This window comes from Triturus cristatus, chromosome 8 (genome assembly GCF_964204655.1).
Source record: "Triturus cristatus chromosome 8, aTriCri1.1, whole genome shotgun sequence".
Classification (NCBI taxonomy): Eukaryota; Metazoa; Chordata; class Amphibia; order Caudata; family Salamandridae; genus Triturus; species Triturus cristatus.
The window spans coordinates 1,630,412,961-1,630,440,456 of NC_140591.1; the positions used below are offsets into that span (position 1 = coordinate 1,630,412,961).

Consider the following 27,496-nt stretch of genomic DNA (forward strand, 5'->3'; position numbering starts at 1 on the left):
GATGCTGCCGGCAAAGAAGGTGAAAAAGTCCTGTGGAATCCAAGGTTGGATTCTTGAAGAGAAGAACCTGCAAGCAGAGGGGACATAGTCTATGTCGCTCGGGAGTGACCAGGAGGCACGGAAGACCAATGGTAACCAACGAAGCAAAATAAGGGAGAGTTGACGGTGACCTTATCACTGCAGCTCTGAGGACCAGGGAACTTTGTGGAAGACCAGGAGCCATGCACAAGCTGTCCCACGTCGTAAGTCGGGAGCCAGATAGTCGGTGTCAAGCAGGACAAGCCTTGGCAACAGCAACAGACGAGGAAAACAAATAAGGTGCAGGGTTGGGACCAACAAGGCCCAAGGTACTCACCAAGCACAGGAGAGTCAGGGCAGGCCCCCAGTAAGCAGGGGAGCCCACTGGAGCCAAAGAAGACCCTCAAGAGGACCCACAGGCCAAAAGCACAGGAGTCGCTTGAGGACCTAGAGCAGCTCACCAATGATGCAGACCTACGGTGCAGAGGATGCGGTGAGGCTGAAGATTATAGTAGCAAGAGAAGCTTGAGTCAGGAGCTTCTTGGATTCCGAAGATCTCTGAAGAAGAGAGTCAAAAAGCCTTGGCAACAGCAAGTTGATGCTGTGCACGGGTACTGCTCCAGCTGTTCTGACGAGAGATGCTAACTTCAAACTTGCTGAGAAGACAGTGCAGGCCTTGAGCGAGTTGCAGAACAACAACCTGTGTTGCTAAGCCTCTCGGCATCCGTGGGATGTCAGGAGCAGCAGACCGTTAGTTTAGTTGCGATGCCTGCAGGTGCAGGCGAGTGACTCCTTCACTCCAAGGGAGATTCCTTCGGGTGTTTTTGCTGCCTACAAACCTGGAACACAGGCACAGATGACGCAGAAGCTTGGCAGAAAGACCCAACCAGGAGCAGCAGGAGTCTTCCAGATGCAGTCTCTGTTCTCAAAGAGAAGTCCAACGATGTCCAGCGTGCCCAGATGGTTGAGGATGAGGTGCTTTCCGATCTGAATCTTGTCCCAAAACGAATCTGAAGAGCCACCCATAGGTAAACCCTTATGTACCAAAAGGAAAGGCTTGGGACGATTCAGGGGTTCCTCCCAGAGGAGGGGCTGGGCAGAAGGGAGGATACTCCCATGTCCTTTGTCCAGTTTCACACAAGAGCAGGAGCCAACTGCTCATTGAACTGGTTCCAACTGGAGTATGGAAGGAGGACATCAAATGTGTCCTTCAAAGCTGTCTGGTGGCGGTGGCAAGTGCCCCCACCTCAGCCCAATACACTATGGGCCCGATTCACAGAACTAACTTAAGACAAAATCCTAAACTTACTACTTTTGGCATTCACAGAAGTTAGGATTTTGTCTTAAGTTTGTCTTAAGACAAACTTAAGATAGACTTAAGTTAGGATTTTGTCTTAAGTCTGTCTTAAGTCTGTCTTAAGTCTGTCTTAAGTTTGTCTTAAGTCTGTCTTAAGTCTGTCTTAAGTCTTTCTTAAGTTTGTCTTAAGACAAACTTAGGACAAAATCCTAACTTCTGTGAATACCAAAAGTAGTACATTTAGGATTTTGTCTTAAGTTAGTTCTGTGAATCGGCCCCTAAGTCCTGTCAGGGAGGTGGTGACATCTCCCTGTGACAGGAAACCTATTGTTCTACCCTCCCCTGCTCGAACGTGGCTCAGCATCAGGAGGGCAGAATTGTGTCTGGTCTGCAGCAACACTAGCTTGCTGTTAGACCCTGAAAGGCTGGTACCGGGAATACAGGGGTGCTCCTTAGGGGACCCCCCAGTACATGGGATCTTACATACGGCACTGGAATCTGTGTTGGGGTAGGACTCCAACATGTTTGATACCAAACATGACCAGTTTTGGTGCAGCCAATATATAGTTAGACATGTCGTAATTGACTTGGTGTCCACTATATGTATAAAATGGCTGACTACACTTATAAAGTTGGGAGTATCGACTCCTAGTTTTGCGGGGGGTGTCCTGATCATGCTGGGCACCCTTACACTTATAACCAAGCACCCTACCTTCCGGATTAAAAGGCCTACCTCAGGGGCGACTTATATGTTTTAAGTGCAGTGACCTGAGATGTAAGGAAACTTATATCTGTTGTGAGGGGTGCTAGCACCAGCTCACACAGGCTGCAATGGCAGACCTTAAGTCACGGCTAAGTGGTCCCTTATGGGTTGCATAATACATGCTGCAGCCCATGGGAGACTCCTGGTGTACCTATGCCCTGGGTATCTTAGTACCATATACTAGGGAGTTATCAGGGTACACCAGAGCAAATTATGAAGGTACCAAAGTACTTACCATAGTCTAATTTAGGGAGAGACCACAGTGTCCTGATTATCTGGATCCCAGTCAGACTAGTCAGAAAAACAGAATGGCACCAGCAAAAAGTGGGGGTGACCATAAAAGCAGATTCTACTTTCCTACCGTACCTTAGTACCATACACTAGGGATCTACAAGGGTGGAGATACCAACGTACTTACCATGTCAAATTCAGGGAGTAAGCACAGTGGCTTGGGTCCTGATTAGCAGGATCCCAGCAAGATTAGTCAAAAACTTACTGACACCCGCAAATGGTGAAAGTAACCATAAAAGCAGATCCTATTTTCCTACACTAACTATCACTGGGACCTGCTGAAACATTCTCAGTCTTTCTTAACTCCTGGGTTATCTTCTAGAGATGTCCTTGTGTCCCATGTTAGCCAGACAACATGTTTCATAACTTCACATTGGTGAATAGATGCACTATGGGAAATATTTGGCAGTCTCCATATCATGCCTTAAACTTTGTCCACTCAAGCCTTTATGTGGCCCCTTCGTTTTCATGTACTGTTGATCCATTTTCAGTAATAGCATGATCATAGCTGCTACCGTTTGGCTGTCTCTCTTATTGCAGACATTTCTGACCAAGATCTGGTGGGGAGAGCTGTCCGACGACAACTCCTTGATTCGGGTTCTCATCTGTATGGTGTTTTTCCCTTTAATTTGCACTGGTTTCATCGCCTTCAGGTAAGACCTCCATGTAAGTAGTACATCAACGCTATGATTGCATAAAAGACTGATATATACAATTAAGATCCATTCAATTTATTACAAGAATTTGTCTGAGTCACCTGTTTGACTGTGGTGTAAAAGATAATGACATTGTAATAAGACTGTCATGTAAATGAGCGTGCCAGTGAAAGAGTGAAATAAATTGTCCAGTTGTCCTAATCAAGGTCTTATTGCAAGGCACTTGCTGTCTGTGGCCTCCTCAGGGGTCTGTAAATCGGAACAATCCCAGACCATCAGGTTCTGAATCCTGCATAAGCCCCAGGTAGAGGTAGAAGTATTTGCTTGGCTTGGAAAACCTGTGCCATCATGTCCAGTTGGACATTTTGCTGACATACAGTATGTATCTGATAGAGACTCCTAGCTGCTGATTCCTTACCTTTAAATTTCCCAGGCGTCAGACTGGATTTGGAAGCTTTTGCGTGAACAGTAGTCCTTCACACCATTGGGTGGCGCAGTTTTGGTTCTGTGCCGCAATGTCAACGTCGTTGGCGCCGAAAGCAACATCATGGTCACCTTTACAGGTGAACAAGTCCTTGAGGAGGCCCAGCCCATCCTCTCCCAAGTAGTGAAAGATGGGAGATATGCTGCGATTTTCACCATTAGGTGTGGTCTGTATATGACTGACACTTTGGGCAGAGCGGTTTCGTCGATGGTGGACTTGTGGCGCAATGTCTAGCTGAGAACATCTGATAGAGATGTCTAGCCGCAGATTCCTTAACATTTGAATTCTCCCCAGTCATCAATCTGGATCTGGAAATTTTTCAGCAGTCCCTCTCCGCTCCGGGGGACGGTGCTGTACGGCTCCATGATGACGTCGACTCCGGTTGTGACATCAGTGGAGCTATATAAGTCCCCTCCGGAAAACGGATGTCAGTTTCTTCTTTTCCATGCTGCAAAGCTGATCTGAGGAAGTGGTTTCTCAGGCCCTTTTTTCCTGGCCTATTTTGACAGCTTTTGTCAGTGGACAAGTGCGCCTTTCTCCAATGTCGTCGGGCTTTAAGCTTTGTGCGACCTGTACTCAACAGATGTCAGTTACAGACTCGCATACCGTTTGTATGTAGTGTTTGGGAGAACACCACAAGTCTGAGCATTGTGGCTCCTGCCAGAGACTGAAACCAAAGGCGCTCAAGGAACGCCATATGAAGTTTCTGGTGGCACGTCTGTTGTGGTCCTCGGAGACATTGCAGCCTCGTCTTCTTCTCCTGCAGAGGTCAGTTTGCAAGGCCGGTCTCCAGGACATCGTACATCAAAAAAATCCAAGGGTAAGCGCAGGCGTTTGAAGACGCGGCACCACCGACTTTGCTGTGTGGAGACTCTGGCTCTCACTGCCCCTCCTGTGCACCAGTTGAAGAGGCCGTTTGTGACTCCACATTTCATCTCTCCATCTTTCCGGAAGCCAGGGCATCGATTGCCCAGATGATGCAGTATTATACCTCTCTACACCTCGTCTTTGGTCCTCCACCTCCCACTGAAGCTCCCATGGGCCCCAAGGAGGTGAGTGCAATCACGCTGGTGGGTTCATCATCCAAGGTGGTTGGACTATTTGAGTCTTTGGGTTGGTGCTGGTCGGCATCAGCTGACTCTGTTATGGAGCCTGTATACAGCCCTTCGGTGACTCCACCTTCGGCGTCCGTTGTTGATCAGCTGCCTCAGGGTTTGATGTCGGCGGCGATGATTAAAGTCTCTCCTCCTTCTCCTATTGACGTTGAAGCGTCGCCTTCTTGGCGTCCATCGGCATCGGGTTATGTTATGTTATGTTATAACGTTTTATTGAGCGCGAACAGCTGCCCCAGCAACGAGGCGTCCCGGCGCTGAACTATAACGATAACCTGAGAGGGGAGAAGGAAAGGACGGGCTATAGGAGATTAGGATGGGGAGAATAGAAATGTTTTGATCGCTTTGCGGAAGGCCAGCAGGTTAGTCATCGAGCTAATGTGATGTGGCAGGGAGTTCCAGAGTCTTGCTCCCAAGACTCTGAAAGAGCGACCGCCCATTCTGCTTAGCCTTATACGTGGAGTAACCACCAAGTTTTGACCCGAGGAGCGTAGGGCCCGTTGAGGGGTATAGGGCTCTAGGAGTGGACGCAGGAGGCCAGGACAGTCAGTTTTGAGAATTTTAAAAACAGTAGTGAGGGCTTTAAACTGAACTCGGGCTTCCATGCGCAGCCAGTGTAGTTTCTGGATGGTGTTTCTTGCAGAGCACCTACGAGGGAGGCCTACAACTGCCCTGGCAGCAGAGTTTTGTATACGTTGTAGCCGCGCCATCTCAGCTTTATTAAGGCCAAGAAAAAGGATATTGGCGTAGTCCAGTCGAGCCAGGATGGTAGATTGGACTATCATTTGGCGCGTATGGTGGTCAAAAAAGCCAAGGATCGGATGAAGGCTCCTCAACAGGCCCACACAGGTGGCAGCCAGTTTCTTGGTGTGGGTCTGGAAATTGAGAGATGCGTCCACCCAGACACCAAGGCTTTTTACCACAGTTTTGGGGGGGGGGATAGGGCCCAGTGCGGACGGCCACCATTGATCAGTCCAATAGTCAGGATTTTTACCCAGAAGCAACACCTCTGTTTTGCCAGCGTTCAACTGGAGGCAGTTGTGTGACATCCAGCGTGCAACTGCCTCTAACCCGTTCTTGAATCTCGCCGCTGAGATCGAGGGGCCTTCAGTCAGAGAAATGACGAGCTGGGTGTCGTCGGCATACGACACTAGCGTCAGGTCCCATTCTTTTGCTATATCAGCGAGAGGCTGGACATAAAGATTAAATAGGGACGGGCTGAGCGCCGATCCCTGAGGAACGCCTTGCTCTATGGGGTAAGGCTGGGATATGAACGGGGGGGCAGAGACCCAGAAAGATCTGTTTGTCAGGAATGATCGAAACCACTCTAGAGCAAGGTCTTTGATACCTATGGCTTCGAGGCGTTTCAGTAAAATAGAGTGGGAGACCGTATCAAAGGCTGCGCTAAGGTCGAGTAAAACCAGCGCAGCACTTTGACCGGCGTCCAGGATGTTCCGTAGGTGTTCGATGGTGGTCAGCAGGGCGGATTCGGTACTGAATCCTGGCCTGAAGCCGTTCTGTGATGAGTCTAAAATTTGGTGTTGTGTCATGTAGTTGGCTAGCACCTTATTCACATGGGCTTCTGCCAATTTTGAGGCCCATGGAAGCAGTGAAATTGGTCTGAAGTTTTCTGGCTTTGAAGGGTCTAGGGTGGGTTTTTTTATGATTGGAGAGACCCAGGCCTGCTTCCAGCATGTGCGAACCACCGCTGAGGAGAATGATAGGTTAAGTAAGGTAGTAAGAGGAGGAAGGAAAAACTCGAGAGATTCTAAGAATTTGGCAGGTCTCATGGCGTCTGTGGGCGAGCCAGATTTGACTTTAGTGCACAGTTTAGCAAGTTCGTCATGTGTTAGGCTGGGGATGAGAGACAAACTGGGATTGTCTGGCAGAGGCTCACGTGGTATGAAGGTGTCCGAGAGATTCTGAGGAAAGGAAGTGTAGATTTTCTTTACCTTTTCCGTAAAGAAGGTGGCAAGTTCCTCGCATTGTTGTGCAGAGGTAATACCAGGGACAGGATTAAAACTATCTTTAAGTTTATGAACAATTTCAAAAATAGTTTTTGAGGGATTCCTGCTGGAGCTGATTGCTTCCGCGTATTAGGAAGCACGGGTGGTGCGAACCGCTTTATGGTACGATTTCAATTTTCGCAGGTAAGCAGCTTTGTCGGTGTCCTTATATTCTTTCCTCCACTGGCGTTCAGCTCTTTTGCAGTCTTTCCGCATGGTTAGAAGATTTTCATTGTACCACGGGTTAGATGGAGTGTTACGGGTTTTAGTCCGTTTTGCTGGTATTAGGGAGTCTAGTCCTAAGTTGATCCAATTTTGAAAGGCCGCGTAGGTGGAGTTAATATCTCCGTCTGTGAGGTTGAGGTAGAAGTTACCTAGTTTACTAGTAAGGTCACTAGGAGCCAGTTTGTGCCATGGCCTCTTGTATCGGAAATTGTTGGTGTTTTTCACAATCGAGACTCTGATTTTCAGAGAAAATTGGACAAGAGAGTGGTCAGTCCACCCCATGGGTTTGGGGGGGGCAGCCGAGGCATCTGAGAGGTTGGAGAAAACTGGATCCAATAAATGCCCGGCAGAGTGAGTGGGAGTTTGGATGAGCGGGTTTAGCTGAAGGGCTGTGAGGTCTGCCTGAAGGTTCTTAATAGTAGGATCGGTCAAGGAGTCGAAATGTAAGTTAAGGTCTCCCAGGATGGTAAAATTAGGAGAGGATATCACTAGAGTGTGAGCGACATCTAGGAATTCCTCAATGAACCTGGCAGCGGGGCCAGGGGGCCGGTAGATATAGAGTCCGGAGAGGGTGAACTGGGGACTAGTGGAGATTTTGAATCTTGCACTTTCACAGCCCCAAATGGCTTCCTTCTCAAAAGTACAGTTGTATGATGATTTGTAAATAACAGCTATCCCCCCACCCCTGGAGTCTCTATTGATGGTTTTGATGGAGAAACCCTCGGGCAGCGAGAGATTTAAAATGCTGTTTTGGTCATCGTGCGGAGTCTGTAGAGCAAACTGGGGAAATGTGGCATTTTCACTTCCTTCTCAGGTGAGACTTCAGAGAGTCTTCCTTTAACGGGTGATGTAAGGAGGTCTGGGTTCTTTCAGACCATTTCTGAGATTATTCCATCTCAAGTGGAGGAGAGTTGGATATTGTTATGATTCACAATGTACCCCAATAATGGCCTGGTTAGTTACCTCACCTTTCACCTAAATTTACCCGGCCATTGTACTACATAATAAGTTTTGTGCTGACCTTTTACCATGTAGGTGCTGCATAAATGTCGTGTGACCTCATTTATTATGCATGAGGATTCTCAGAATCACAGCAGGACTACCATCTTCTGCATCTTCTGCATAATAACTATGTATAAGGGTCATCCCTATCGTTATACTCGGCCGACATGACACAGCAAGGTAGAGGCCCTGAGGGTACCTTTTGGGTACATAAGCACTATATCTTTTCTGGGGCAGGCAGAGGAGAAAGACTTCCTTGCTGACACGCTAACACGAGACGCTAAGGTCCCTGCAATCAGATACTCAAGCACGCAGTGGTCTGACATCCCTTGCGGGGTGTCGAACTCAAGACCAAAACGGGGTCCTTCATTCTCTCACATCAGGTAATGGGGTTGGCTCTTTCCTAGGGGTATTCTTGGCTATACACTTACATACATGCTAGGTACACTTAAGTACATCTAGGTAGGGTTAGCGTCGTAGGAGTGCGCATTATTACTGTCATGCATTTATATGCCTGCATATATTCATTGTTTTAGCACTATGGTAGAATTCTACCATCTATTTACTTTGTTTTTTTTATAACCGTATACATTTGTTTCTGTCTTATGGCTATTGCAGCACACGTATTTTACACTAGAATGACGCTGGTTCATTAAAAGCTTATTGAAAATGTCCTCAACGTTTATTCTGTGTATCTCTGAGACAAGGTGAGAAGGACTGACTGAGCAAAAAGTACTGTACTGTTTCCACGATCCCTGAGGGTCAGGGTCGTCATGTTTGATAGTTGCCAGAAACAATTTGCTCCTTGGTAAGAGGAGTTCATAGTGGGACTGTGAGTTAGCTGGTATACAGGCAAACGTATACGGTGGGGGTGTCTGGAATCAGTCTGGACACCGATCTCACAGTTTATGTTATCTAAACGTGCAGATCCTATATGGATTTATAGGAACTACACAACAATATCTACTCTCGTGGGGCTAATGGGCTGTAGTCCTCTCCAGCCTCGGAGCTACTTTCCGCTCCTAGTCTTGCTACTAAAGCAAGTGCCTCCTTCACAGATGTGTTGAGGAAAGTGGTTGCAGTTTTGGACTTGTCACTGCCTACGGTGGAGAAGTCCACTGACCCTCTGATTGATGTCCTTTACCAATAACATTCAGGAGAAGAGCCTGTTCTTCCAGACAATGAAGCCCTATTTGACATATCGTTAGGAACATGGGCCAAGCCTGATTCAGGGCTATATCTCGCAGACACCTACTTGCTCCAGGAGACCCAGTTTGTTTCCTCAGACATGGTACCACTCATGGCCTGGTCGATTAGAATGCTACAGCCTCACAGGATGTGTATTCTGCCCCTAAGACTCCATTAAATAAGGAATTTAGGAGTCAAGATGCATCTGGCAGAAAAATCTTTGCTTCTGCCAGTTCTGCGTTAAGGCCTTGTGTTCTTGGATGCTTTTCCCATGCTTTGCGGGATATCTTGCAGACTCTGTTGCCATTTGTAAGAGGCTAGCTTAGTATATGGTGCACACTTATTTAAGTGAAGCACCGTGCACTAATCCAGACAACCCTTACGGTGATTTTAGTGGTCTTTGACAAGCATAGAAAGCTCCGTAATTGGTAGCTGAGGAGAGCAGCCTTCAGGCTTAGTCCCGAAGGAGGGTTAAGCAGCTTGTTTCACCATAACTAATCATATAGTGTAGGTCAAACGAAAAAGAAACGCACAGAATAGTTATACAAATAGTTATATTGATTATACACACTCACTAACACAAACGTATATTCTCTACCCGGAGATATCAACACAATACTTCAAAGGTAAACAGGTAAGTAAACAAAAACACACAGTGGTCTCCAGGGGGAGACCAAACTATATACTAAAGAAGTGAAATGTGAACTGCGACCGAAGTCGAGACGTGGACCAGAAGACTCAGAATAGCTGGGGACACAAGGAACCACCCAAGTTAAGTATCCAGGAACCCCACTGAGGCTATGTGCAGAGTGGAAACATCCACATACTCAATACAAGTCAATGAGGAAGTCGCTGTTGCAGTTTTCAAGAAGAAGGACCCTTCCCAGTGGACCCTGATGAAACCCCGTGGAACACAGAAGGTTGGAGAGTCACTTCACCTGTAGAAACCCCAGGAGCCAGGATACCTACACCAGGAAAGCAGGTTTCATATGTGCGAAGTAACGTTCGAAACTGCCGTAGACCACAATGAAGGACTTCAGAAGAGATGCCGCTGGCGAAGAAGGTGAAAGAGTCCGGTGGAATCCAACGATGGATTCTTGAAGAGAGGTACCTGCAAGCAGAGGGACAGTGACCAGGAGAATGTCAGGAGCAGCAGACCGGTCAGCGTGGTTGTGCTGCCTGTAGATGCTGGGCAGTGACTCCTTCACTCCAAGGTAGATTTCTTCAGGTATCTATGATGCCCACAGGCCTGGAGAAGAACCTCGATTAAGCACAGCCACAGGCGGCGAGACCAGGAGCAGCAGGAGACTTCCTCGATGCATTCGGTTCCTAGACCAAGTCCAGTGACGTCTAACGTTCCCAGACGGTCGAAGTTGAAGTGGTTTCTGGTTTGAATCTTGTCCCACGTCGAATCTGAAGAGCCACCCACAGGTAAGCCCTTAAGTACCCACAGGAAAGGGTTAAACAATTCAGGGGTCCAGAGGAGGGGCTGGACAGAGGGGAGGATACTCCCATGTCCTTTGTCCAGTTTCTTGCCAGAGTGGGAGCCAACAGCTCCCCCGAACTGGATCCAACTGGAGTATGCAAGGAGGGCATCAAATGAGCCCTTCAAAGCAGTCTGGTGGCACTGGCAAGCGCCCACACCCCAGCCCAATACACTTTCCTGTGACAGGAAACCTTTTGTTCTTCCTTCCCCTGCTCGAGCTCAGCTCAGCAGCAGGAGGGCAGAATTGTGTCTGTGGTTGGCAGCAGCACTAACTTGTTGTTAGACCCTGGAAGGCTGGTACCGGGAATACAGTCGGGCCCTAGGAGAGCCTCCCAGTACATGGGATCCTTCATCCAACACAGGAATTGGTGTCGGGTAGGATTCCAGCATGTTCGATACCAAACATGAACGGTTTCGGTGCAGCCACTATATAGTTAGAAATGTCGTAAGTGATGTATTAAATGGCTGACTGCACTTGCAAAGCCTGGAATATCGACTCCAGGGTTTGTAGGGGGTACCTAGCACCTGCCATCAGGATTGAAAAGCCTGCTCCAGGGGTCACTTATAGGTTTTAAGTGCAGTGTCCTCAGATATAAGAAAACCTACATCTTTTATAAGTGGTGCTAGCACCAGCTCACAGAGGCTGCAATCACAGGCCTGTAGTCACACTTTGAGTGGTCTCTCATGGGTGGTATAATACATTCTACAGCCCATGGGAGACCCCTGGGGTACCTATGCCCTGGTACCTCAGTATCATATACTAGGGACTTACCAGGGTACACCAGTAGCCAATTTTAGAGGTACTAAATTACTTACCATAACAAATTTAGGGAGGAAGCACAGTGACTGGGGTCCTGATTAGCAGTGTCCCAGTCAGACTAGTCAGAAAACAGAATATTGCCAGCAAAAAGTGGGGGTAACCATGAAAGCAGATCCTACTTCTCTACACCATTGCTTCAGCATAAGCTCCGTTCTGATGTTAAAAACCTGATTAGAGTTGGACAACCGGCAGCTAAGCTGATAATCAGACGAGGCATAAACCATACCGATTCAGTAGACAGGGCCATGGCATCTTCGGTGGTGCTCCAGCATGCATGGGTAAGGGCTTCAGGTTTTCAGAGGCTATACAGCCGACTTTAATTGATTTGCCTTTTGACGGTGGCCATCTTTTTAGGGCTCAAGTCTGTTCAGCATTGAGGCGTTTCCGAGATAGGAGAAGTGATACAGAGTCTTAATTACTCTTGCTCTGTTATACGTTCTTTAATTTTGATCCTATATTTGAGGTGTATTGGTGATACTTGATTTTTTACTCTCTGAAACGGCTCAACTTTATTAGGGCATTGATATGTCCCTCTTTTGATTACACCTGGTTGGTGTTGCTGCAGGGTGCAGATACTACTGTTTTAATACTGTTCTTAACAGTTTAGGTAGTATAAAGATACCTGAGGTATATCTTTTCTTTTTTCTTTTCCTCTGATAATGGGCTGCGTGCTCAAGAGGTCATTTGCAAGTGAAGCGTCTTCCAGTTAGGAAGTTTACTTTTTCACATGCTTCTTTGGAAGCTGTTTGGTGATGCTGGTATGCATTTCTCTGATGCAGTATTTCATATAGAGACATATTACTTGCTCCAATTGTGGGCCCTTGTTTACAATGTTTATACTTGTTCTTTGCGAATACTCTGAATTTCCACTTCAAGGTAATTGTGCTCTCTGGTTTGTCCAATGCAGTCCTGTTTGTTACTTTAGCAAAGTGCACTTGTCATTGATTTCAGGTGGTACATGGATAGTTTTTGCGTTGTATGAATTTTAGGTTATGACCCCCGGTATGTGGGGCAGGTGGTCATGCTAGCTTTATTATGTGTTGAGGTTACTTGTCTGCACATAGGTATTTGTTCCATGAAAGTGTGTTCCTCTTTGCTGGAGGTGTTACATTTGGCAAGCTCAGGGTGTCTAATCATGTTCTTTTGAATACTTCCAGTCTTTATTTCCTTCATTTCTGGCGGTGATGTTTATGATTATGCTCAATGTTTTAATATGGTTATCCCGTGAGCTCTGCTTCCAAGATTACCTGAGATGCAGTGTTGGAATAGTTGCCTTAGGGTTGTTTACGGCCATACCTTACACGGTTGGGAAGATTTCATCAGATGAGAAGATTTGCTTTTTGATCCTTCTTCACTTCAAGAACATCTTGGATATTGCCTTAATCTTTGGGTACTTATAGTCACACATTCCCTGCTGTAGGTTGGTTGTTCTCTGTCTCCCTGGGGACAGTTCCCTTTTCTCTATTAAGCATTTGATATTTTCTGGACATTACAGTCTTTTAAGGGAACGTAGTGCGAAGTTATGATCTGGTGCTTCATTGTACTTGGAGAACTAAAATATGCCTATATGAGACCCTGTCTTCCTTATGGTCAGATTAGATTTTGGCTCTTTTGTCTTGTGGACAATTATTCCAACTGGGTTCCCTTTTCGGGTAGTTTCCAGGTACTTGCCTTATTTTATTTATCTTGACCTTTTAGGCCAAATGTTGTTGTAGGTGCTTGCTTATAGTAAGGTGTCTTTCTCATGTATTTTTTTTATTAGGCATTACCAGCCTGTTAAGATACTTTTGGCAGGCAGCATTATCGTTATGCTAAGTCTCCCAAGATTTTTTGTGGAGGGTGAAACATCACTCTTGATACTATATTGTAAGGTACTTTAGGGCTGTTTTTTCGGTTCCATTTACCCATGTGTGTATGCCAAGGGTACATAAGTGTTTTGCACATGTGGTTACACATGCTTAGTATAATTCTGATATATATAAAATATATATATATATATATATGTGTGTGTGTGTGTGTGTGTGTGTGTGTGTGTTTATATGTGTGGAATGTGGTGATATAGATCTGGACTTAATTGTTAAATTTTTATGACAGAATAATATCTGCTAATTGTTATCTTTCCTTTTCAATTGATACTATACATTATTTGAGCCTTCGGATGGTCATTTGGCTAAAATATGTTCCTGTTTCAAGGTTGGACTATGTTGTTCATCTACCTTGGTACTTGGTATGGTATTCCAGACCTTGTAATGAATGAGTCATTTATTTGGGTTTCATGAGAATGGGTGCTGGAAGCCCTTTTTAGGTCTCGCAAAGGGCAGCGCATGCGCTGCCTCTCCGAGGCATTAAGTAATTAGTATGTTGGCTGAAACTCCGCCCACTGCCAGGTATTTCTGTTGCTGCTTGCCATTAGTTTAACGTTGGCATAGCTGTTGTCATCTGGCTTTTTAGTGGCTGTTGATGTGAGACTGACTTCCGTTTAGTCCGGAAGCAGCAGCGCCTAACTACTGTTTCGGTCCGCTTGTATGTTTAATGTGTTGCTGTGGAGAACTCTTTTATACGATTGTTGCAGCGACGCGTTCAGACCCCTCCCGCCGCCTCCACACAGCATGCCGAAGCGCCTTTATTTATTTCATACCAACTGTGCTTTCAGACCCCTCCCGCCTCCCCATACAGCATGCCGAAGCGCCTTTATTTATGTCATACCAGCGGCGCTTTCAGACCCCTCCCGCCGCCTCCACACAGCATGCCGAAGCGCCTTTATTTATTTCTTATCAGCGGTGCTTTTCAGACCTTGGTGAAGCGCCTTTACTGTTGCAGCAGACCATTCGCGAAACTTTCGGCCGCCCTCCTCTCTGTGTCAGCTCCACGTCATTCTCCAGACAAACATTAAAAACATGGCAGAGTGGCGAAAGACAGAAGAAACGGAGCCAGGTAAACAGAGGCCGCTCCTTTCCTCATGCATGTTCACGGGTGGTTGTTTACTGAACACTGCACTTTAAAAACTTACAGGGGGTGTTTGCCTAAAACCTCTTGGAGGCGGAGCCACACTACGAGAGGCTTTGTGCCCAGCGTGTTGCACTTTGTACTGCTGGCGCCTCTGGTGTGGCTCCTGCCTCAGCAATAAAAGGTAACGTGTTTCCTACGTGAGTGGCCGAGTGTGTGTTTACTCTACTCACAATGCCAGCCTTGGGGTGTCTTGACCACTCTGCTTCATTCGAAATTCCATGTAAGTGCTGCGCTTGTTCTATTCGTCACTCTTGACTTCTTTCAACCTCTGTTCTTAAATCACCCCCTTTCCATCTAATCCTCCCCCTCAGGCGCGCAACGCCCATTGGGCTCAACGGGCTTCAGCACTCCCCCCACACCCCTCCCCGTCGTGTGCATCAGCCCGGGTTGAGACAGCTTCCTGGGAGCGCACGCACACAGACAGATTTTGAGATTATGGCATTCGCACCCGAGTACTTCACAGGTCTTTAAAAGACCATTTTATTGTTAACGAGGCTTTGTTGTTTTTTTCACTGGCTTCTGTCCGGTGTGTGTGTGTGAAACGTTTGTGTGTGTGTGTCTTCTGCATATGTTTGAGCTTCTGGTGTGTGTCTGCGTGCATGTTACCTTGTGTGTTTGCGCACCCGCCTGTGTGCATGTGTGCGCGTGTGTATATGTTTATATGCATTTGCTTGTAGCTGTTGGCAATAACCTCGCGGGCAGCTAGCTGCAGCAACAGACATGATGAAGAGCAGAGCTCATTGATAAGCCTGCGGGCCGCCAAGGGGCTGCCTGCCCACGAGGCTGAGCACAGAGTAAAAACACTGCGAGCTGCTGCAGACTCCTCAACACGAGACATCCTGCAGTCTTGTATAATGGGCGATTAAGGCAGCCCCCTAACACCTGTGAACGTGTCCCATCCAAAGTTAATCGCCATGCACTTCAGGATTTAATATCAAGCTTTTGGCTCACCGCTGCCACTATCAGAGTTCTTTAAAAAAAAAATATATTTTGACCCTTCGCCATCCTATATATTTTTGAGAATTCACTTTCTAAGCTACCTATTTAATACATCGCATTCCTTGTTCCCCTGTCACCTTGTAATAGGTGCTAAATTCCAGTACAAACATTTTTTTGTTTGAAATCTCTTTAGTTATGCAGATTGTTACTTTCTTACATGTAATCAAGAAGCACCTCAGCTTCCTTGTACAGCTAGAGCAACAAAAAAGTATATATTTTTTCAATTATTTCACAGCATGCTGATTTATTTAGGTTTTGTCATTTCCAATATAGCGCCTTAAGTGAGTCGCTCCTTCGCACTTTCTAAGCTACCCGCTACATTCCATCTTTATATTATGATATGCGAGCTCCCTGTTTTAGGTTGGAAGCGTTTTTCATTGCTCTGTTTTTGAGTTGCATTCTTTTCCTGCCCTTTGGACTGGTTTGACTTACTAAGTCGGTGATTAAGTATTCCCTCATGCTGACTTGTGGATCCCGGCTGTGATACAAGTCCACCTTTACCAGCCCCCCTTGGATAACTTCAAAACGTAAGTTATTGTGTATTGTTTTCAGGACATTTTTTTACACAGTCAGTAAATTATTTATACATGTGTCCTCCTTTGGGCTGTCTTTTTTTTTCAGCGTTTTGGTACATTGAGACTACACCTGTAAAATTAAACGTGCACTAGAAATCTTTCTAAGCATTGTGGCACTTATTTATAGCTTTTTCCTGCTCCACACATCTTCGTGGTGTTTTGAAAATAAGTGTGCCAATTACGGTTTCGGAACCCGTTTTTTTTCCCCAAAATACCTCGCTCTCTAAAAAATGCATTTTCCCTTCTTTCTTTTTGAATTATCTTGCTATAGCACATACAACAAATAATTTTTCACTAAGGTGAGTTTTTCCACACCAGCAAAAGGCGGTGGTATAATGTAGCATGTGTTCTACTGAAAATAGGCAGGCAGGGCCACCATTAATTACAAATACGTAAGACACCACATAAATCCAATTCACACCACAGAATTCCACATCATGCCACAAAATTCAACAGCACACCACATAATTAAACTACAGTACATACCACTCCACAACCCAACCATATCACATAATTACACTTCGTGACACAATCCCACTCCGCATAATTCCAGTACACTCACAAGTCACAACCACATAATTACTATCCACATAATTCCACTGCACACTATGACACAACATTTTCACACAAATACACTGCATACCACACAATTCACCCTAAATTCCACAACTAACAATTCCAATTCAACACACATAATTCCACTCCAATCCACATACATCCAATCCACTCCAAACCAAAACACATACATAAAAGCCATTGCCATTTACAATGCCAATAGCTCTAACTCTAGCAAATGCGAGACCTATTGCATTGCAAATGCTTGTTTTCTGGAGTTATTACGGTAGGTTCCTTCAGATTTTTCTTTACTGTTGCAGAGGATGTGGGTTACATGGTATTCATTTTGCCTTTAAATCTTCTAGCCCAAGGTTTCTTTGACCCTTTTGGGATTGAATACTAATCAAGTCAATATTTCTTTTTGATTTAGACCTCTTCAGAGATCAATATAATAGGAAAATTAATACAAATTCAATAAATTTTCTGTCATACGGTGAACCATATACGTGGCATCTTTTAAAATAATTTTTGAAATGTTTTAAAGAATGTGTACAAGTTACAACAAACATTCATCAGGTGGAGATCTTAATAGCTCAATTAAATCTATAACAGTGAATATATTGTATATAAAACATATGGGTTTTAAAAATCGATGACAGGCATCTACCAGTAGTTTGTTTGGACACACATATAACACACGGGGTATGTGTTTCTCCGCAGCATAATTCGCATGAGCCTGTCTTATCACCTGAGTTACTCCAATGCTTTGTGTAAGCTTTTATTGGTAAAATCCTTAGTCGTAGCATTATAATGCAACGTTGAACATTGTATTGTAGTGTACACCTCAGGTATCTTTGGTGGATCTTATATTCTAGAGTGCTTGCATAAAATCTATAATGCGATAACTGGGAACAAAGCTTGAGATTGATTTAAAAATGTAATCTCGGTGTCATATTTTTAAAAAATAACTTCAGGAGTGCACGAGACCAAGACTGCAAAAATTCAATGGTGCTTTGGCAAAGTTCTAACACTGCCACAAGATTTTTATTAAAAGTATAGTACCCTAATTCACTTTTAAAAGTTTCAAGTTCTCATAGGGCCCTTAAGGAGCCTTCTGCAGCGTGCAGTAGGTTATACGACCATTTAATTATATTAGCTAGAGCCCTGGAAAAGGGGCTTACTACGGAGAGCTCTAGGTGCAGTGCTTGGACTGGAACTGCCTGGTTTACCATAGTAATGTTACGAGCAAGTTCCCTTAGTTTTTGTGCCATTTGTATATAGGAATGTATTCTAGAGCATATGATGAGATAGAAGGAATTTTTGAATGGTATACTTCCAAAAGGGAATGAAAGTGTCTCTTTCCAGAGGAGGAGTACAGTCTCTTCAAGGCACCAATATGGGCTGTCACCTTAAGTCCTATTTGCTGAAGATGAGAGGAGGCTTGGAGTGTCTGAATAAAGATTCTCCCTAAATAGGTATATGCCTTAGCTACCTCGATTTGCCTCCATCCTACTGTCCAGTCATAGTGGATATAATGAGTACTATTGTCTGTTGTCAGATGTCTAATGACAGGGTTTTATCCTAATTTCCTCAATGCTTTGTTTTTTTCCGGGCCTGCGGGGTTGTTTATTATTTACATTGTCTGTGGTCATTGCCAGGGTTTTTATAGGGAGCAGTTCTCTTTTTCATCAAATTCCTATGTAGTTCTGGTCTGTGACTAATTTCGACCAATGAGTTCTCTTTGCAAACTTTATATGATAGAGACATCTAGCCTCAGATTCCTTAACTTTGTATTCTCCCCAGGTGTCAGACTAGATCGAGAATTTTTTTTTGCAGTACCTCTGCGCGCCGGTGAACTGCGTCGTATGGTGACGTCAGTGGAGCCTTAAAATTCCCCTCTGACGTGTGGACGTCCGTTTCTATTTTTCCGCGCTGCAAGGGTTATCCGGAGAAGCGGTTCCTTGGGCCTTCATTTCTTGGCCTTCGGGTTTTAAGATGTGCAAGAGCTATACTCGACAGATGTCGGTTATGGATCCACATTCCATCTGTATGTGATGCTTAGGAGAGCACCACAAGTCCGGGGAGTGTGATGCTTGTAAGAGGCTAACGCCTAAGTTCCTTGCGGGAAGGACGAATGAAGTTGCTGACGGCGCGGTCTCCCGATCAGAGTCTAGGTGACATCGATCTCCTTCGGCACTGAAGTTCCTGCTTGGGGCCGTTCAAGGAGCCGTTCCCATGGGTGTTACTCGTCCAAGTCACGGAAATCCCATCGAAGGTATCCAGGTCATGGAGTTCTTTGGCCTCACAAGTCGTGATGTTGTTGCTGGTTCCTACCGTTCCTTACCAGAGGATGTGGCGCAGGAGTCGACGCCGAGCCTCTCTCCGTATCCTAGAGCCGGGGCGACTATGACCTAGATACAGGCATATTTTCATTCTCTGCAATCCTTTTTGGGTCTTCACCTACCCCTGGTGTTCCTCTGGGCCCAAAAGAGGTTGAAGGGACTCTGATCTGGAGCACGCCAGCAGGTTCACCCTCGGCGTCGATGGATTACCTAGACTCTGTACCTGGGGACACAACCCGGTGCGTCTTCGCTCGGATGAGGTGGTCACGATGTCGGTCGACGCTGGAGACACCATTCATGGAACACATCGATACGACGCCGCCCTGACGTCAATCGGCACCGGAGACACTGCATATAGCCTCAGCAGTTCCTATACCTTCTCCTTCACAAATTAAAGATAAGGCTGGTTATGTTGCTATTTCTCCAGTATTGCACACTGCAGACACTGGTGAGGTCAACCGCTTGGTTGGTCTTGGTCAGCTTCAGGTAGGAGTTTCTTTGGCGACATTTGGTGGAGATAGTAGTCTGAACCGTATAATAATTATGATCTGCTTTCTCCGCCACAAATGACGATGGAGGCTAGTGCAGCTTTTGCTGAGGCTATTAATACAGCTTCAGAAATACTAAAATTGCAGCTTCCGTCTGTGACTTTGTCATTTGATCCATTATTGGATCTGCTTCATCAGGGTGGCAAAGGTGTTGAACCATTGTTACCTTATGGAGAGTCTCTGTACGACATTCTCCTAAGTATTGGGCAAGGCTGATGTCAGGTATCTCTGTTGATCATGCCATTTTGCATCGTCCTGCTCCGGATGACCCTGCTTGTCTTTCTCGACACCCTACTGCTAAAGAATTTGTTGTGCGAACTGCTGCAACTTCGCCAAGTTTGGAGGTTTATCCTTTGCTTCCACCAGGTAGAGAGTCTAGGTGGTTGGAGATGTGTGGCCGGAATATCTTTGCGCAGACTAGTTCGGCTTTGAGATCGTTGAACACATCTTGTGTCTTAGGAAAGGCTTCCTATACTTTGTGGAACTCTGTCAACCTACTGCTTTCTTCCCTTCCTGAAGGGGTCAGGGCTGAACTCTCTCAGTTTGTGCAGGATGGCTGGGAGATGGCAACATTTAATATTAAATCAGCGATGGACATGACAGATTCTATTGGCAGAGCTGTAGCTCGATCAATTGCTCTCTGTAGACACGCTTTGTTGCGCGAGTCGAGATTTATTGATAATGTTCGGGACAGTTTGAAAGGCTTGTCCTTTGATGGAGCCTGTGTATTTGACAGCCATGGTTATTCTACAGCACAATGCCTCATTGCTGGCCATTTGTAATTTGACCTTATCAGGTCTTTGGTTTATCTCGTATGTATCCACGGCTGAGTTCCTATGTTTAAGGATTATCTTCTCCCTCTGCTATGTCTTGTAGTCTTGAAGTGTTAAGCACTACTCTTTGCATATAATGAGAAGATTTGCCTCCGAATTTGACTTTTTTAATCTCCGTTTGGTATTTACACCTGTGTAGCTGGTTTATTCTTTCGTTTTACTCTGATGAAGAGTCTAGTCTGAAGAGGTTATGCAGCATATTGGGTATGTGACTTACTCTACATGGGTTATTGGTTTGCTATTGTATAGGTCTTCAGAAATACTACTTTTGTAGTCTATTTCTGTACTATAGATCTCTCTGATATACAGATCTGAACGAAACAGTTAGTTATAGATTCCTTACCTTAGAATTACCCCAAGGCGTCAGACTGGATCCGGAAAGTTTTTCGTCGGCAGTACCCCTGCGCGTCGAAGGGTGGCGTCTGTCGGCTCCGCGTTAGTTGTTGGTGTTGTGGTCGCCGGGATGAGGTCGCGGTAGCTACATAGACGCTGCCCTCGCATGCTGACGTCAGTTCTTTCTTTTTCCACGCCAGCCAGCGCAGATCTGGATAGAGCGGTACCTCCAGTCCCTTTTTGACTGACTTTTTCCGGACTTTTGTCGACACCGTTTTCAAGTCTCAGATTCCTGGTGCACGTCAGAGATGCCCAACTTCAAGGCTTGCGGTTCCTGTAGCCAACTGATGTCAGTGATGGATCCGCACTGTGTGTGCCTGTTTTTCTTGGAGCCCGACCACGACCCCAAGTCGTGCTCCGACTGATGGACCATGAATCGGAAGTCTTTGCGGGAGCGGTCCTGAAAGCTTCTCGAGGCCCAGCAGTCGGCTTTGCGCTGTTCGAGGTCCCGGTCGCGTGAGAGGGCGAGGGACCGGTCGCGGAGACATCTTCATTACTCTTCTTCCAAGTCTTTGCACTCGGGGTCAGGTGAGTCGAAGAAGAAGTCGAAGAAGCATCGTCGCTCTCCAACTTCTCTCCATCCGTCGGCCCACGCAACGAGGGATGCAGGTGGGCCCCTCCGCGTGCGGAGCCTGAAGGGTCAACACCGGCTTTCCCTCCATTCCCGGGAGCCGGAGCGACCTCTGCCCAGCTTTGCCAATTTTACGAAGCAATGCATGACATCTTTGGGCAGCCCGACTCCGCCGGCCCAGCAGACCTGGCTGGAGGCCCTGGGCCTCCGGCGCCGGCGGCTCCGGCACCACAGTGTCCCATTGGATCCAGGCCTGGATACGGACCAACGCCGGTCGACCTCTTTACACCTCCCCTGGTGCCGATTCCACCTGCACCACGTCCACCACTGACACCGGTTATGTCCCCAGCCAGTGTCGACCCCGACCTCCATCCCGATGTAGATATGGAGCCGGACAGGCGTCGACCGATGCCGGATCCGGTGCCGACGGGTACTTTTGTGCTCTTGTTCTACCCTGGCTCTTTTAGACCAGATTGGCAGCCAGAGGAAGGTGAGGAGGACCGCGAGGGGTCTGGGGACCCTTTAACTGACCAGTAGGACTATGAACAGGACTGGAGAGAGGAACTGGGGGAAGCCAGTGGTCTGGATACTTCACCAGACCTTGGCATGTTGTCTCCTCCTACCGTGGATACGGAGGAGGGAACGTTTTTCGCCGTGGTGTTGCGTAGGGAGGCCGATGCTCTCAACCTCGAGCTACCTATGGTGACAGTCAGGACTAAACTCCTGACAGAGGTGCTTCAACCGGCAGCGATCTCTTTGGAGCCCCTGCTACTTTTTAATGAAGCCCTCACCAACATCCTTTTGGGCCCTGGTCCAGGCCCAACTCAGGGGCTCCTGTGGATAGGATGATTGCCCGACACCACCGCCTGGCTCCGGGCAACCCCACTTTCCTCTCCCAACACCCCACCTCTGAGAGGTTGGTGGTCCAAGCCTCCACCTCCAAAGGCGCATTTCCTTACTGATAGGGAATCCAAAAAGCTGGACCATCTTGGGAAGAAGATGTTTTCTTCCTCCAGGTTGGGACTGTGATCGGTAAACACCACGTCTGTTGGGCTGCTACACCCACTCCGTGTGGGTTATGGTAGAGCAAGTGCTACCCCAGTGCCCGGAGGAGGCCCGGACTGTACTCTCCCGTGCAGTTGGCGAAGGGAGAGATGCAGCAAAGTTTAACATCTGCTGTGGGCTGGACACCGCCGACTCACTTGGCAGGACGATTTCCCCATCGGTAGCCCTTTGATGCTATGTCTGGTTGAGGTCAACTGGTTTTGCAGGGGATGTCCTATCCACTCTTAAGGACATGCCCTTTGATGGCCGTTGCCTATTCAGTGACAAGGCAGTCAACGCGCTGGAGCGCTTTAAGGACTCTCGGGCTAAGGCCAGGTCCTTGGGCGTCTCCACCACCCGCCCTGTGCAGTCTGCCTTTCGCCCCTTTCGTGGCTACTGAAGGGGTGCCCCGCCACGTACCGCCCAGAGCCACAGGCCAGCTCAAGCTGTTCAGCCCCTGAGCGGCCAGGGACGTGGAAACCACCACCATGGTTTTGGGGGCCAGCGGGTGGACCAGTCCACCACAGCCCCCTCTGCAGCAGCCTCCAAACCCTCCTAGTCTGACCTTTCAGGACCACCAAATGCCAGTGGGCGGCAGGATTAGCCATCACATCCCCCACTGGCACACCATCACGTCGGACAGGTGGGTTTTGCAAATAGTCCGAAGGAGTAGGGGTGGGCGGAGTTTGCGAAAGTGACTTTCGCAAATTATCGCGAAAATGTTTAAAATTATCGCAAACAAGCGGAAATACTCTCGAAGATGCGGAAGTTTTTTTCCCGCATGTTCGCGAGATTTTCTGCATGGTTGTGGGTCGCCAACTTACCCATGTGGTTGCTCGCGGGCGCGGCCATCTTGTTTTCAGTTGTCTCGCGGTCATGATCGCGAGAAGAAAGACGTGATCGCGCGACGCATGACGTCACTGCGGGCGCGAACTGTCGCGAGACAGCGCAAATGGCTAAAAACAATACAACATCTCATGGAGAACGCGACCGGATCAAGAAAACTTGTCGGCGAACGCAGGGATTCAGGTAAGGCGATCGCGCGCGAGAATGTATTATTTTACAGCGCGAGCAAGAAAAAATTATTACAAGCTGCGGAAATTTTGACATTTTCGCGCTTTCCGCGGAACGCGAAAATGTCAAATTATCGCAATTTCCGCGAACGGAACGAAATTTTCGCCCAGGCCTACGAAGGAGCTACTCCCTCCCCTTCGAGACTACACCTCCAGCCATGCCACCTCAGTACCATTGCATGTTGCAGGATCATTCTCCAAAAGGAAGTTTTGGCACTCTTGGCCAAAGGAGCCATTGAGTGCGTTCCTGTCCCAGAAGTAGGTTGTGGTTGCTGTTCCCACTACTTTCTGGTGCCCAAGAAGGACAAAGGCCTGCGTCCTATCTTGGATCTCAGGAACGCCAACCGCTTCCTCCGGAAGGAGAAGTTCAAAATGTTGACATTAGCTCAGGTCCTGTCTGCCCTCGACCCTGGAGACTGGATGGGAGCGTTAGACTTGCAGGACACTTATTTTCACATCCTATTACCTGCGGTTCACGGTAGGCCACAAGCACTTTCAGTTTACCGTGCTCCCCTTTGGCCTTACCTGCGCCCTCGGATTTTCCCGAAAGTGATGGCAGTGGTCGCAGCTCATCTGCACAGATCAGGGGTTCCAGTCTTTCCCTATCTCGACGACTGGCTGTTGAAGGCGGGCTTACCGCAGGCTGTCATCTCCCACCTCCAGACTACGGCCGACCTCCTCCATTTGCTGGGGTTCTCCATCAACGTGCCGAAGTCGCACCTGACCCCCTCTCAGAAGCTCCTCTTCATCGGAGCGGTTCTGGGCACAACCCAGTATCGGGTTTATCCTCCCAAACAGCGAGTCCGGGATATCCAGGCTATGATTCAGATCTTTTAGCCCCTATCCCGGGTTTCGGTCAGGATGACCCTGAGGCTGCTGGGCCTCATGGCCTCCTGCATCCTGCTGGTTGATCATGCCAGGTGACATATGCGTGCTCTGCAATGGGACCTGAAGTTTCAGTGGGCACAGCATCAGGGAAATCTGTCCGATTGCGTCCAGATCTTGGAGGGCACTGCACGACAATTGCAGTGGTGGCTCACAAACCAGGTTTGGGTTAACGGTAGATCCCTTTCCCTTCCCCAACCAGAACACACAGTGGTGACAGACGCATCCCTTCTGGGATTGGGCGGCCATATGGGAGAGACGGTGATCAGAGGCCTCTGGTCTCTGGCAGAGTACGGGCTCCACATCAACCTTATGGATCTTCGGTCGATCCCTCTTGCACTCAAAGCCTTACTTACCTCTGTCCGGGGAAGAGGGAGAGTAGTGCAGGTGTTCATGGACAACACCACCGCCATGTGGTACTGCAACAAACAAGGCAGGGTGGGGTCGTGGACCCTCTGTCAAGAGGCCGTCTGACTCTGGACATGGCTGGAACATCAGGGCATATCCCTGGTGGTTCAACACCTGGCAGGTTCACTGAACGCCAGGGCAGACGAACTCAGCCGCAGGTGCATGATGGATCACCAATGGCGTCTTCACTCGGAGGTGGTGCAAGGCCTCTTTCAGCAGTGGGGAGGACCTTGGTTAGATCTATTTGCCACCGAAAAGAACGCACAATGTCAGCAATTCGGCGTGTTGGAATTTCCAAGGCGGCACTCTCTAGGCGACGCTTTTCGTCGCGAGTGGAATTGCGGTCTTCTATACACCTTTACACCTATACCACTTCTGCCCAGAATGCTGAAGAAGATCAAGCTCGACCGGGCCCAAGTCATTCTTTTGGCTCCAGGTTGGGCACGAAGAGTCTGGTTTCCTGAGCTGCTCAACATGGCCATCGATCCTCCGATCAGAGTGCCTCTTCGGGAGGATCTTCTGTCGCAGCAGCAGGGGACGGTCCTCCACCCAAACCTGTCAAACTCCACCTCCTTGTGTGGAGATTGAGCGGCGGCAGTTGACGTCATTTGACCCGCCTCCTGAAGTCTGTGATGTAATCTTGGCAGCCAGGCATCCCACCACTAAGTCGGTATACGCCTGCAGATGGAATACATTTGTGGCATGGTGCACAGCAAAGGCTGTGGATCCCCAATCTGCCCCTCTTTCTGAGGTTCACGTGTTCCTCTTATCTTTGGCCCAGCAGGGCTATGCTCTGGGCACCCTTAAGGGATACCTCTCAGCCATTTCAGCCTTTCTCAGGCTCCCTGATCAGCATTCTCTTTTCAAGTCTCCTGTTGTAAATAGATTTCTTAAGGGCATTACTCATCTTTTTTCACCTGTTCACTTCGTAATGCCCCAGTGGGACTTGAACTTGGTTCTGAGATATCTTATTTGCGCTCCCTTTGAGACACTACATAACTGTCCTCTAAGACTTCTCACTTTGAAAATAGTTTTTCTGGTGGCCATCACCTCTGCGCGCAGGGTGAGTGAGCAACAAGCTCTGTCTTCCAAGCCTCCCTTTCTGGCTGTCCATGCGGACAAGGTCGTCCTTAGAACTAGACCTTCCTTTCTTCCCAAGGTGGTTACTTCTTTCCACATTGGCCAAACCATCACTTTGCCCACCTTCTTTCCGCATCTTTCGAAAGAAGAAGAGCGGCTCCACCGTCTGGATCCAAAACGTGCACTTTCTTTCTTCTTGGATCGCACAAAACATTTCTGGATGGATGGCACTAAGAAAGGTCAGGCCATGCAGCAAAAGACCAACTCAAGGTGGGTCATTTTATGCATAAAAGCCTACTATTCTTTGGCTAAGAAGGAACCTCCAGTGGGGCTGCGCAGCCATTCCACCAGGGCGACAGCAGCTACTACTGCTTAGGGACGAGGAATCCCCCTAAATGGCATCTGTCAGGGAGGTACATGGGCATCTCTGACACATTCATAGAAACACTACTGCCTTCCTTCGGTAACGATATCTCTTTCAGTTGGATACATCTGCCAGTGGATTCCTCACCTTGTGAATATCCCCTGCGCCAGCAACATTCAGAACCTTTTGTAGCAGTCCACGCCGATGAGGTCGAAGACGACGTCACAGAGACACGGCTCCGCTCACTACTCCGCTGACGTCACCGACTCCATAAGAAGACCTCGTCGGCATAATGACGTCAGTTCCCTTTTTTCCGTGCCATCGACGCCAACGGATTTCGGGAATCTCTATCTGTAGCTTTACTGTTACTTTGTTTTTTTTTCTACTGCTTCTCTTTGTCTTCTTCGGTGAAAATGTCGACAAAAAAATGTCAGGATTCAAGCCCTGTCGAGAATGTGGGAAGCATATGTCCATTACGGATTCACATGGCGACTGCGTATGGTGCCTGTCATCGGACCATGATGTAGAGGGATGTTCTTGCTGCCGCAAGATGAGTTCCAAGGCACTCAAGGAGAGAGAAGCGAAGCTGTTCATCGCGAGGATGAAGAAAGAGAAAAGAGGCCAGAGGAAATCTAGAACGAGGTCAAAATCGAGGTCGAGATCGAGGTCGGCGTCGAAGTCGACTTCGGGGCATGCTTCAAAATCCAGGAAGCACCAGAAGAAGAGGAGGCATTCTTCTCGGCGTCACTCGGACAGGAGTACGGCTCCGAGGTCGAAGTCACCCTCTTGACGCCGTAAGGTCTCTGTATCTCCCTCACCTGTTCCGGATTCACCTGTTGGCCTTTCTTCACCAGTGGCTTCACCGGAACATTGTCTGGCTCCGGCTCCATCTCCGACGCCGGTTCCATCTCCGGCTCCGGCTTCGTCCCCGCTCCAGTTGAGGAGCATCCAGTTCCGGGTGAGCCTTCGGCCCCGCAGATTCCACCGTCGGCGCTGGTTGGCCCGAGTCCGGTGATGCCTGAACAGTATCCTGCATTTCCAGGACCAGGTCAGGACCCCACGCATTATCTTAATGCAATGTATGGGGTATTCTCCAGAGCCATTTACCCCTCTGGTGCACCTTCGGGTCCTATGGGTCCTATGGCCTTCAATTTGGGGGTTCCTCAAGCCTATCCTCAGGCCCCCTTTATGCCGTTTTTTCCGGCGACGCCGTCTTGGCATCTACCGGCGCCGAGCACATCCACGCCGCTCCCTTCTTCACCGGCGCCGACTCGACCTCGCTTGACGCCGGCTGCTCCTGTGGATCCACGTTCGACGCCGGCACCGGCGCCGTCGGATTCGATCACGGCGACTCCGGTTGTAAGAATCTGTTCTAGGAGGGAGGCTCAACGAGCACTGGATGAGCAAAGGTACCTAATGGATGAGGTAGAAGAAGGGGATGATGTTTTTGAAGAGCTGAAAGAGGCTAA

The 27,496-nt window shown here is 47.9% G+C and overlaps 1 protein-coding gene across 1 annotated transcript in view; it reads left to right on the top strand.

The window, feature by feature from the left end:
- Window positions 1–27,496, top strand: part of LOC146808461 (transient receptor potential cation channel subfamily M member 2-like) — a 3,976,112-nt gene that overhangs the window by 1,255,442 nt on the left and 2,693,174 nt on the right. Inside the window, exon 17 of the mRNA XM_085623954.1 lies at window positions 2,910–3,022. Coding sequence (XP_085480080.1) covers window positions 2,910–3,022 — 113 coding nt within the window. The remainder of the gene's footprint in view (window positions 1–2,909; window positions 3,023–27,496) is intronic.